We start from the raw sequence: 10,972 nt of genomic DNA, 5'->3' as shown, positions 1-10,972 counted from the left end.
CTACTTGACGCTACAAACGCTTCGAAGCATTCTTTGATTAGTTAATTCGTAAAATTCTTTGTTCTGATTGGTCGCTCAAACGCTTCGAAGCGTTTGTAGCGTCAAGTGGACCACAGCCATAAGGCCTGTTCTTTTTAACTAAAGTTCTTGCATGATTCTCGATGTTAGAGAGAAAAAGAAAAAAGATGAACCTTGCAAGAACTTTAGTTAAAAAGAACAAACCTATAATCTTACGTCCCAAACACGGCATTAGAGAAATAATAAACAGTAATAAATAAGTAAGGAATATGATATTAAAGATTATCGATAATAGATAAGTTATTTTACATTACGAATTATAACAAATAAACATATTAATCATAGATTAATCCCTTTTTTACTCAGTGAGCGCTGTCATTGAGCGATCATGGTACTGAATGCACCCAATGCGTTTCGACAATAGGCACAATAGGCTCCAATAAGAAGTTCTCTCCAGGAGAAAAAAAGAGGAAGAAAGATGAACTGATGTAAAATATAGCCAAAAAAAACAGGCCCAATATGTCCAATTAACTATTGCCAACTGCAAGACTTAAAAACATTCTTTTTCTGGCTGGGCGCCGAGTATTCACGTGCTCGACTCGTGGGGTCTTCGCCAGCGAAGCTTCGCTGAATGAAATTGTACCTTTAGGGTTGGTTTATAATAGGCCGCGTTAACAAATGACGGCCTATTATAAACCAACCCTTAGGTATATCCACATGCAAAATTAACGAATATCAAGCTATAATTTCGGGGTTTGTCGCATCGCATGCTCCAACATATTCCAATATGCTTCTACTATAGCTCTTACTCACTCTAACGCACTTGATAGAGTGAGTAAGAGCTATAGTAGGAGCATGTTGGAGCATGTTGGAGCTTGCGACGCGAAGAAATCTCTAGAGAATCGTCAACTAGACGTGATCCGAATCGCTCGTGATTGGCTTAGGGCATATGGGGCTTAAAAAAGGTTAGAGTAACAGTGACACAAGCTGCGGCTTTTATCTTCCTTGTCACTTTGGCCAGAATCCATAGTCTGTTCTTACTCCGGATCTACAATAGGGTTTTAAGCCTTAAGCCATAAGAAATGGGCGAATCACAGTCGATTATTCCCCTCGGATTCGACTGTAATTGATCAATTTCTTACGGCTTAAGTCTTAAAACACTTATTGTAGATCCGGACTTAAAGTTAAGTAAAGGCCATTACACGTACAAAAATTTTAGTCGTAATCGTAAGGTCGCAAGTGAATCGACCAATCACAATCAAAATTACGATCTCGTGTTTAAAAACGCTCGACTGTGATGACTGATTGGCCGATTTGCTTACAGCCTTACGATTACGACTAAAATTTTTGTACGTGTGATGGCCTTAACCCCCTCTACAATACGTGTTTTAAGCCTTAAGCCGTAAGAAATTATCCAATTACAGTCGAATTCGAGGAGAATAATTGACTGTGATTCGTCCATTTCTTATGGCTTAAGGCTTAAAACTCTATTGTTGATCCGGGGTAAGCGTTTCCGCGTCCAGTGTGCAGAAGCCATATTGGTGCCTTTTCATTCTGACGCTCGACGCTCATTTTCATCGTCAAAATAGGTCACGAGATCAAAACTAACGCTTGATATTCGTCAATTTTTATCACGTGATTTATATTGACGCCAAAAATGAGCGTCGAGCGTCAGCATGAAAATGTACCTATATCACTTGACTTATATTGGCGCCGAAAATGAGCGTCAAGCGTCAACATGAAAAGATACCTTTCCGACCTTACGTTTTTGTATGGCTGCGTTCAGCAGAACGGTTGTTTTGCAACTGTTGTAAGTTTCCTTCGCGCTAATTGGATCATACTTTTAGATCTAGAAGAATGGTCCTATCTCAGCAGACAATCATAAAACGGTTGCAAAACTGTTGAGTCTGCTGAACGCAGCCTATGTGCCATGAGCTTTACTGCATCGTCTACAATACACGGAGTAAGAAGTAAGAGTAAGAAATTGACCAATCACAGTCGAACGTGAGAAGAATAATCGACTGTGATTGGTCAATTTCTTACTCTTACTTCTTACTCTGTGTATTGTAGACGACGCTGAGACATGCGCCAATCGGGATTAGGCCGGAATCAGACTACGCATTGAAGATTGAGGTTGAAGATTGAAGATTGAAATTTGACCAATAAGGACAAAGAAATTTTAGCTCCTTTCATTTCGATTGGTCAAATTTGAATTTTTCAATCTTCAATCTCAATCTTCAATGCATAGTCTGATTCCGGCTTTACGACCGTCCGAATGATATACATTTACCGATCGAGTCGAGCGACGCGCATTATCGAACAACGGTAACATAGGCATGCGCGTGCGCAGACGGAAGATGCGCACGAGTCCCAGAAACATATCGGCGGCGCATGCACGCATACACGAACGGTCATGGGCATGATATGATGGATGGGCACCCTCACAGATATCGTAGAGCTGCGAACGAGGAAGGGATTCTCCGCTAACCAGTGAACCATTTTTCTGTCGTCAAACGGATCAAGCTTTTTGTGAGACTTGGATCGATCACAAAAAGCGGGATTCGCTTTTCGCATAGGAATTGGCCTGACGAGGAGCCGGCACATCATTTTTTTCCACGCAGCTACGTCTCCCCGAAAATCGTAAGTGCGAAGGACGCGTGTTTGTTCCCCCGGTGATTTTGGGCCCGTCGAGATCGAACCGCCGCCGCGTAGCGGACGATACGTATATATGTATATGCATTCATACATACGCATGGCAACCGGTCGGCGTCGGCGGCTGTTTTTCTGAAAATCGTCCCGTCGTCACCGTCGCCGAAAGCCGCGAGACAACGCCGCGTTCACTTTCTACGTGCATACCACGCGCGACGACACCCCGTCCCCGGCGTGTCTCACCCGTATTTCCGTTACGGTCAATCGATGAGTTTTATAACAATCATGGCGGCCATGCCGGTCTCCCTCGCGGTCTCGAAACATCGTTGACCACATCGACAAGACGCGATTCCGACACGTTTTGCACGCGCACACCGCATGTCGACTTTCTCATTCGCCGGGATATGCGACCGCGGATTAATGACGATGTATTAATTACCGCATCGTGGCGACCGGAAATCCAGAGTAAATCCGGAGTAATCACCGCGATTTCGATATTTATAGCGAGATAGAAGAGGACGAAATCGTAAAGGGCGCACGAGGACACTAATTGACTCCTACATGCATCGTCGTTGTTCACTAAGATGAATACAGATGTAAGGACACGAGATTTGTTTTGTTTTAAAACTCCTTAATGTTATCTTTATGTTGCCTGTTTCTACCAATGACTCTTTCTCTTTCTTTTTCTCTCTCTCTTTTTCGTTCTAAGAATTAGAAAGAGATGAGGAGTAAGTTAAATCAAGATTAAACTTAATCCATATTGATAGAAACGGACATTATATCCATTAGGTAAATAGAGTGATGAGAAGGGGAATGTTGATAAATTCTATTTTTTACATCATGACTTGAGCCTTGTGTTTCATCAGTTACTTTGACTTTGGGGGAAGGTTACGGCTTCATAACATTTGTGATTTTCAGACCACAACAATGGAGGAAATGCATCAACCACCGCAGGTCGGGCCTACTAACATGATGCCTGGTGTGGGTGGCGTTCCTAATCATTCTAATAATGCCAATCGTCGTAATAGAGTTCGTGTATCATTACATGCCATGATGTTAGAGAAACTTCCATTACACGAGGCGGCACGTTTAGAAATGAAGTCGTTACCCAGCAAAACACCTGTCTCTGTTCTTCAGGAATTGCTTTCCCGTAGAGGCACAATACCCAAGTATGAACTCGTCCAAATCGAGGGAGCTATTCACGAGCCTACGTTTCGATATAGAGTCACTGTTACCGATGTCGTTGGTTTGTATAAATTCATTGTGCATGTATTGTCATGCATAACAATGTATTGTTGATTGATAAGTACATAACTATTCAGAAACAGACCCAATTGTTTCAGCAATGGGGACCGGCAGATCCAAGAAAGAAGCTAAACACGCTGCTGCAAAATCTGTGTTGGATAAATTAATTGGAGTGAATACCGATGGTGTAGAATCGCCAATTCCAAATAGTTTACCCGAGTAAGCATGAATTGCGCTTAACATACTTATCCTTCCTGCAATCTGGGTCTTTTTTGGGATTGGCGAAATTTCATTCACCTGCAAAATAAAGGAGAGCAGAATCTAGTTTTCTTATTGCTAAGTTGTATTTAAAAAAATTTTTTTTCTTTAAATTTCGAGTTTTGTTTTAAGTAAAGATCTTAAAATTTGAGTTGAAATACCCAAATGGAGAAAATAAAAATATGATTACAGGAGAATTAAAATTATAAGCAAGAATACATGCAGGATGAAATAATTGTATAGAAAATGTATATATTTTTTTATGTAGCTCACAAAATTTACAAGAACTGCAGACATATGGCGAGGAGAAAATAGTGAATAACCCAATCGGAGCCTTACAAGAAATGTGTATGTCGCGCCACTGGCCACCACCAAAATATTCGATGGAGGGTGAAGAAGGTTTACCTCATGAGCGACAATTTACTATTGTTTGTTCAATTCTAAAATATCGCGAAGTTGGTCAAGGCAAAAGTAAAAAGGTCGCCAAGAGGCACGCCGCTCATAAGATGTGGCAAGCTTTACATGAAATGAATAACCAAGCTCCCAGCGTAGATGAGGATGAGGTAAGAATGCTCTTGTTTCATTAATTATTGTATCAGATAATGAAAATTATCTATTCTTATATATGCAAGAATAGATAATTCAATCCATATTTATCACTATTTTGACATTTGAATATTTCAACCTCTCTTGCATTCTACCTTTATTCCATTGAATAAAGTTATTCTGAAAACATCTTTCATTGCCCTTTAAAATCCAGAAAAATACTTAAATAAATGAAAGAAAGAAAAAAACAGCTAAGACATAATTAGAAGGATAAAACTTCTGCAATGGCTGTCAGATATGTGGTCACAAGAATTAAGAAGTGTGAATGATCAATAATTTATTTTAAATTGGATGTGTATGTATGCGTATGTGCATATGAGCGTATACGAGTGTGTGTATTTAGAGAAGTGGAAGTGATTTTGGCTTTAATGCCACTTTATAAGCCTGTTCTTTGTAGCTGAATATACTCGTACTTAAAATGAAATAGATATTGAAATAGATAGGTATTGAAAATTTAATAAAAATGAGATACACTGAAACCTTGTAACAGCGCGCGGTTTGGAAATTTGAACACTACTATGACGAGATTGCCTCTACTTCACTCTAAAATAACAAAATTCAAAGTTTTTAAGGGCTACTGCTACTCCCCCACTCAAGCTTACTCTTAACGCAGAAGGGATTTTTCGCGCTATTTCGTGGTTCGCTATTATGAGGTTCCCGTGTTGAAAGTTTTAATGCAAGTCAGTCCAGCGACAAAGAACAAGCCTTATGTAATAAAAGCTATCTTTCCGATCTGTTTAAATCTATAACGGACCATTGTTTGGACAATATCATATTTTAATGTAACTTTTGTATAGCTTTATGTATTTTATCTTTTGAAAATAATTACGCTTGGATCATATCCACTTCATTTAAGTTTTTATATAAATGTGAAGTAGCTGTTAAAGCTTTTGTAACGTAGGTGCTTACAAGAAATTTTACATGTATATTAATTGTCCATTATAGATTGTGCAAAGAAACGCAAATGTGAACGCCCGTTATGCCGATCTGAAAGGTAGCAAAATTTCAACACTGACAACAATACATAGTATCCAAGTTTCGAAATTTCACAAGAGTCTCAAGTCGTCCACAGGTGTTAAGCTTTTCCAACTGCAGGTTTGTATCCAAGTGCAATGAAGAATAGGATATATATTGTAATTGTTCTCTTGTTTGTTATCAAGCTAGAAAAAAATTATTCGTTTGTCCCTACAATATCGACTTAGACTGCAATCGATTGCGTGTAAGTTATTCTAATTTTATTGCAGAACACTTGTTTCAACGACGGGGATGTAAATTTGGTACAATTTTTACAAGAAATTGCGTCAGAGCAGCAGTTTGAAGTAACCTATGTTGATATTGAAGAGAAATCTATCAGTGGTAAGTTTATCAAATTATATATAATATAAAAAAAAAACGATTTTATGTATAAATTATTTTATAAATAGATTTATAAGGTTTTAGAAATATAACTGCACATAGAATAAAATCACATATTTTTTTATTGTATTATTTATTATCCAGTAAGTATAATATCAACAGGCACATCATTCTCATTAACAGGAATGTCTTCTTGTATTTGTTCTTTAAATCCTACTGCAATCAAATATGGCTTTATGCTTTTTTGAAAACATCTTTTTAAGTACTTATCGTAATAACCCATTCCATGTCCCAAACGTTTTCCTAATCAATAATAAAGACGATACAGTTGCATGCAGGATTACAAAATGATGTAATATTTGAGTAAAACTCACCATTCATCGTGAAAGCAACACCCGGTAAAATTACTAAATCTAATCCACCTATAATAAAGAAGTTAAATAAATAATTTCATTAAAATTATTAAACTATGAATTTTGCAAAATAATTTATTATAAAATGTATTATTATTTTTTTATTATTATTTGGTTTTCATAGAATTTACCTGTTTCTAATGCGTTTTCATGACTTTCAGTAGTACTTGGTTGTTTAATGTTCCATTTTGTTAGTGGCAATGTTTCATAATCCTCCATCGACCTTAGTTTTAACATTTCCATAGTTTTTCCATGATATTGCGGTATAAATACCTCTTTTCCCATATCAAATATATGTTTCAAGATGGGCAAAGTGTCAATTTCATCTTTAGTACTCAAATACAAAGAAATCCTCTTACTATTTTGATATTGTTTTAACTGGCATAGCTACAAATAATAATATTGCAAATATATTATGCGAAAATTATTGCACATAACTTGCTCCTGTATCAGAACATAACCTCTTCAATGAGCCAAGAGCCTCTGGCTCTTGAAGATTATTGATTTATTTACTTTTCTCAGAACTCACCTTTTTAAACACATTTGCAGATTGCTCCTTTCTTTCTTCTAGACTAATATTTTTAAGAATACCCGTAATTTCTTTTCTCAAAGCTCTTTTAGTTGATGTTAAAGCTGCCATATTGTTGATTACTTGTTCTTTTATGGATTACTCCTATTACTGTTTATAAATAGCATTTTTTCTTTCAAGTATATCTGTGTTCTAAGCATAATTTTATCTGAGTTTAGCAATGTTTACATGATGTAACTTTTTTTATTATCATCTCTTAATGTCAAATGTTATCATGAATCATGACGCAAATTTTTATCAAGATTGCCCAATTAATTGTACACATTGAAAAATAAAAATTATTTGTGAACAATGCTACAGCAATAACATTATGATATTCTATCTTCTAGGTAAATTCCAGTGCCTTGTGCAACTGTCTACCCTGCCAGTGGCAGTTTGCTATGGTTGCGGGGCGACTAGTAAAGATGCTCAAGCCAGTGCTGCTCAAAATGCCCTGGAATATCTGAAAATCATGACCAAGAAGTGAGCCAGCGCTTTGCTCCTGCCAGTCACTATCACCTGCAAGCCCCATAATCTGGCATCTAATAATCAGAACAATAATACAGATATCAAAGTATTATCAGCCAAAAATCAGATTTTTGACAAAGGAAAAAGCGGTCAGAATTATATGGGAAATAAGAATAGAATATCTAAGTTATCTGTTAAGGTAACGAACACCACAGTGGGCAACAAAGATGCTACTTTTCACACTATTGCGTCTGGCAAAATTAACTCGTCGATGAAAAAGCATGATGGTAATAATGATACTCCGAAGTCTTCGAGCGAATCGCACAACACGACGAAATCGATCGTCGCAAAACAATCCAGCAGTTCCACATATAGTAGCGTACGGCCTGTCAGTACCTGTATAAGCAACACCGTGCACGAAAACACAATAAAAAATCCAAGGGATTATACCGCCCCAAAGAAATTTCCAAATGAAACGGATTCAAACATCAAGAATTATCCCATTCAATCGGATTACAAGCAATCGATGTCTGTGAACAGTCCGGATTACAAGAACACCAGCATCGCTGGATCAATAACCGCCAATCTGCCATTAAGGTTCGCAACGCAGCAGTCATCGACAGCGACGCCGGTTATACACAGGGAGATCTACACGCCGTCCAGCACATATAGTCCGCAGTCTGGTTCCTGTCAGAGGAACGACAACAGCGCGTTTGCGGTTGCGCGCAAGGCATTGGAACAACAGCAGAGCTCGATGCCGAAAATGGCACCGATCAACTTCCCGCCACTGCGTGCCCCGCAGAGCATCGTTAACGTGCGACATCCGTTATTAACGGACGCACGTATTAAGCACGGTAACGAGACGATCGGTGGCGGCATCAGTGGCGGTGGTGTCAGTGTCGGTAGCGTCGGTGTCGGTGGCGTCGGTGTCAGTAGTGGCAAGTCCAAGCTTAATATCATCGGCTCGTTACAGGGCGGCGGTATAAAAGATCTAAGCGATCACACCGGTCGTTCGCAGACTACGTTCCACGGATATGGCACCTCGCCGATTGCTCCCGGCATACCGAGCGTCCAGAATCTAAGCAGTGCGGTGACGGCCAACATCCCACCGTACCCGAGACCGGAACCCTTTCCGCAACCAACAGTTGCAAACGTGCTGTTTCCCGATACCGCTGCGCAGTTTCCGCAGTCACCACCGTTCAACACCACACCGCAGATCGGCCAGCTGAACCAGTATCAGACTTACGATCCGGGAAGTTATCCCACCACGCCGGTCAATGTCAATCCGGTGATCCCGCAGTTCCCCGCGGAGAGCTCCATCCCGTATCCGCAGTACGAGAATCCGCCGCAATTCGTGCAACCGAGTCATTATCCAACCGCTGACATAACCAACAGTCAATATCAGTATCAGGCGGCGGCAGCAGCAGCAGCGAGTGTAGGTCAGATACAGGACTCATCCATATTCATACAGAGTCTTCAGAGTACAATTGCGGTGACCGATCAGTACGCTACGCCGAATTACGCCAGGACTGTCAGGACGGAGCTGATAACACGGTTGAGAAGACCACCGCGATTCAACAAGTAACACCGTCAGATCTTTACTTTAGATTTTTTTTTTAGATACTACACCGCGAAACTTGGGAACACTTCCCCCTTGGGAACACAAATGTGGTCGCACTTCCTTATATTATTATGATTCGTGGATGCTGGATAGAGTTTGTAAGATAGGACTCGTCTCTATTCATCCATTCTTTAACGTAGAAATTGTTTGTTGACCCCGAGAGACGAGTTGATGCGAGTTACCGATTATTTATCGTTGTGTCGAGCGTTTCGCAGATATTTCGCGTGTACGCGAAGTTTGTCAGATTACCTTACTCGCACCACTTGTAAAGGATATGGTAAAACTTATTTCAATTTATGATCCAGTTTGAAATAAATTTTAGCCAATCTTGAGTCAGAGACGCTATCGTCCGAGCGGGCAGACGATACTTTGGCAAATTTACGCAAACACGGTATGCAGCCAACGTTCTCGCCCATGTATCAACGTTGGCACGCATACGTTTTAAAGGATGCGCTTTACTGTAAGCGTGGAAAAGCAGGATGATTTTGGCTTGTTTCCGTCATAGGAACGACACGGCAGGACATAGTGAGTTGAGCTCAACTGTAATTTTACGATGTAATGTATTCTATAGCGTGAATCTGCAAGGATGGGGCGGATATTCGAGGACACGCTATTTACGAAGTTGTACCTAAATCATGACCGCTGTACGCGATCAGAACGGTGGCGTCACGTTTTGATTAAAGTTTTTCCGAGTCACGCGCACGAAAAATCCCGGAAAAGATAAGAAGTATTCGAGCGTGGAGAACGGAGGAACGGCGCTTCAACAAAAAGAAGGATAAAAAGAAAGAGAATGGAAAGAGGAATATTACCCCGCAAGGTACAGGCGAGGTAGAATTCTTCTCTCTCTTCTCGATTATCATATAAGTTCTAGTTTTAATGAATGATATTCTACAAGCTATACTTTGCATAGAATTAGTGGAAGTTTTCCAATACTTACATAATACTTAGCTTATCGCTACGTTTTTAATGTGCTTCACTATTTGTATATGGGGTGGTGGTGTAATGATGTCTGAGATGAGTGCGCGTAAGAGAGAGATTACATGAATTTAGGGGAGAGGGATGAGGAAATCGTGAACGAGGCAGAGTCGTGTAGCGATTTTTATTATCACGTGTAGAGCGACGCATATCGTTCAAATTTTGCTCCCATTTACCGCGAAACATTACATCTCCACTAAGCGTATGCACAGTGCAAAAAGATAAAAAAAAAAACAAAAAACAAAAAAAAGTAGCTTTGCGCGGCGATCCGAGTAGCTAATAACGCGTGATCGCGGATATAAGAAAATATAATCTTTCAGTGGTGTATGTTTTTTCCTTTAGTATAGGTAGCTCATAAACTCATAAGCATCACATATTAATACGCGTGTAAGGATTAATCGTTAAGGATTCTTCATTAAAGTACGCATGACGAGTCTAAGGTATAGGTCGAATGTGTATCGAATTTCGGATTTGCCTACGTACCAATTGACGTGTCACCGGATGAGACTTTTTATACTAAATGAAAAAGAGTAACATCGCGAATATACAATAGAACACACGCGAAGCGCGTCAGGCGGCGGGACGGCTCGATCGAGAAAGCCGTAGGGAACTTCCGATCCAGTCGTCGGGTGTTGCATTTCACGGATCGTGACATATCCCTTTGGTCCGTCGAATAAATTTAGAAACGCGGGATTTGATTTCGCGTTTCTAGATTCGTTTAGACTTGAACTTCTAAATTTATTTAAAATTTAATTCAGCCCTAATTCTGATTCATCGTATTTTCTTACGTATGAT

General features: G+C 39.7%; 2 protein-coding genes across 6 annotated transcripts; one reads left to right on the top strand and one right to left on the bottom strand.

Annotated features, from left to right (window-relative positions):
* Positions 1-2,448: 2,448 nt before the first annotated feature.
* On the top strand, positions 2,449-7,623 carry LOC108726543 (RISC-loading complex subunit tarbp2). Of its 4 annotated transcripts, none has more exons than XM_018454179.1 (8): positions 2,449-2,658; positions 3,172-3,263; positions 3,586-3,913; positions 4,011-4,131; positions 4,439-4,733; positions 5,722-5,871; positions 6,021-6,132; positions 7,464-7,623. In XM_018454179.1, the coding sequence occupies exons 2-8, from the start codon at positions 3,252-3,254 to the stop codon at positions 7,598-7,600; spliced, it is 1,155 nt and encodes a 384-aa protein (XP_018309681.1). In that variant the 5' UTR covers positions 2,449-2,658; positions 3,172-3,251; the 3' UTR covers positions 7,601-7,623. The 4 variants fall into 4 exon arrangements, with proteins under 4 accessions (XP_018309681.1, XP_018309680.1, XP_018309683.1 ...); XM_018454178.1 differs by having other exon boundaries at positions 3,996-4,131; XM_018454181.1 differs by lacking the exon at positions 5,722-5,871.
* Mthfs (methenyltetrahydrofolate synthetase) lies at positions 4,161-7,334 on the bottom strand. 2 transcript variants are annotated; one of them, XM_018454184.1, is made up of 4 exons: positions 7,075-7,332; positions 6,677-6,932; positions 6,507-6,554; positions 4,161-4,209 (listed from the first exon to the last, which is right to left on the bottom strand). In XM_018454184.1, the coding sequence occupies exons 1-4, from the start codon at positions 7,183-7,185 to the stop codon at positions 4,202-4,204; spliced, it is 423 nt and encodes a 140-aa protein (XP_018309686.1). In that variant the 5' UTR covers positions 7,186-7,332; the 3' UTR covers positions 4,161-4,201. The 2 variants fall into 2 exon arrangements, with proteins under 2 accessions (XP_018309686.1, XP_018309685.1); XM_018454183.1 differs by lacking the exon at positions 4,161-4,209 and adding an exon at positions 6,267-6,435 and having other exon boundaries at positions 7,075-7,334.
* Positions 7,624-10,972: the final 3,349 nt, after the last annotated feature.

This window comes from Mycetomoellerius zeteki, unplaced genomic scaffold (assembly GCF_001594055.1).
Source record: "Mycetomoellerius zeteki isolate Tzet28-1 unplaced genomic scaffold, Tzet1.0 scaffold426, whole genome shotgun sequence".
NCBI classification, from domain to species: Eukaryota; Metazoa; Arthropoda; class Insecta; order Hymenoptera; family Formicidae; genus Mycetomoellerius; species Mycetomoellerius zeteki.
Note: the sequence above shows the minus strand (reverse complement) of the source record. Positions and strands in the feature narration are given on the sequence as shown.

What these genes read in the sequence shown, in the direction of transcription:
- LOC108726543 (XM_018454178.1), top strand. An exon ending in ATTCCAAATAGTTTACCCGA is followed by an intron (nt 4,132 to 4,438) that starts GTAAGCATGAAT and finishes TTTTTTATGTAG; the next exon opens with CTCACAAAATTTACAAGAAC. An exon ending in TGAAGAGAAATCTATCAGTG is followed by an intron (nt 6,133 to 7,463) that starts GTAAGTTTATCA and finishes TCTATCTTCTAG; the next exon opens with GTAAATTCCAGTGCCTTGTG.
- Mthfs (XM_018454183.1), bottom strand. Translation starts at nt 7,185, where the DNA reads ATGGCAGCTTTAACATCAACTAAAAGAGCTTTGAGAAAAGAAATTACG. An exon ending in CTGCAAATGTGTTTAAAAAG is followed by an intron (nt 6,933 to 7,074) that starts GTGAGTTCTGAG and finishes TATTATTTGTAG; the next exon opens with CTATGCCAGTTAAAACAATA. An exon ending in TGAAAACGCATTAGAAACAG is followed by an intron (nt 6,555 to 6,676) that starts GTAAATTCTATG and finishes TCTTTATTATAG; the next exon opens with GTGGATTAGATTTAGTAATT.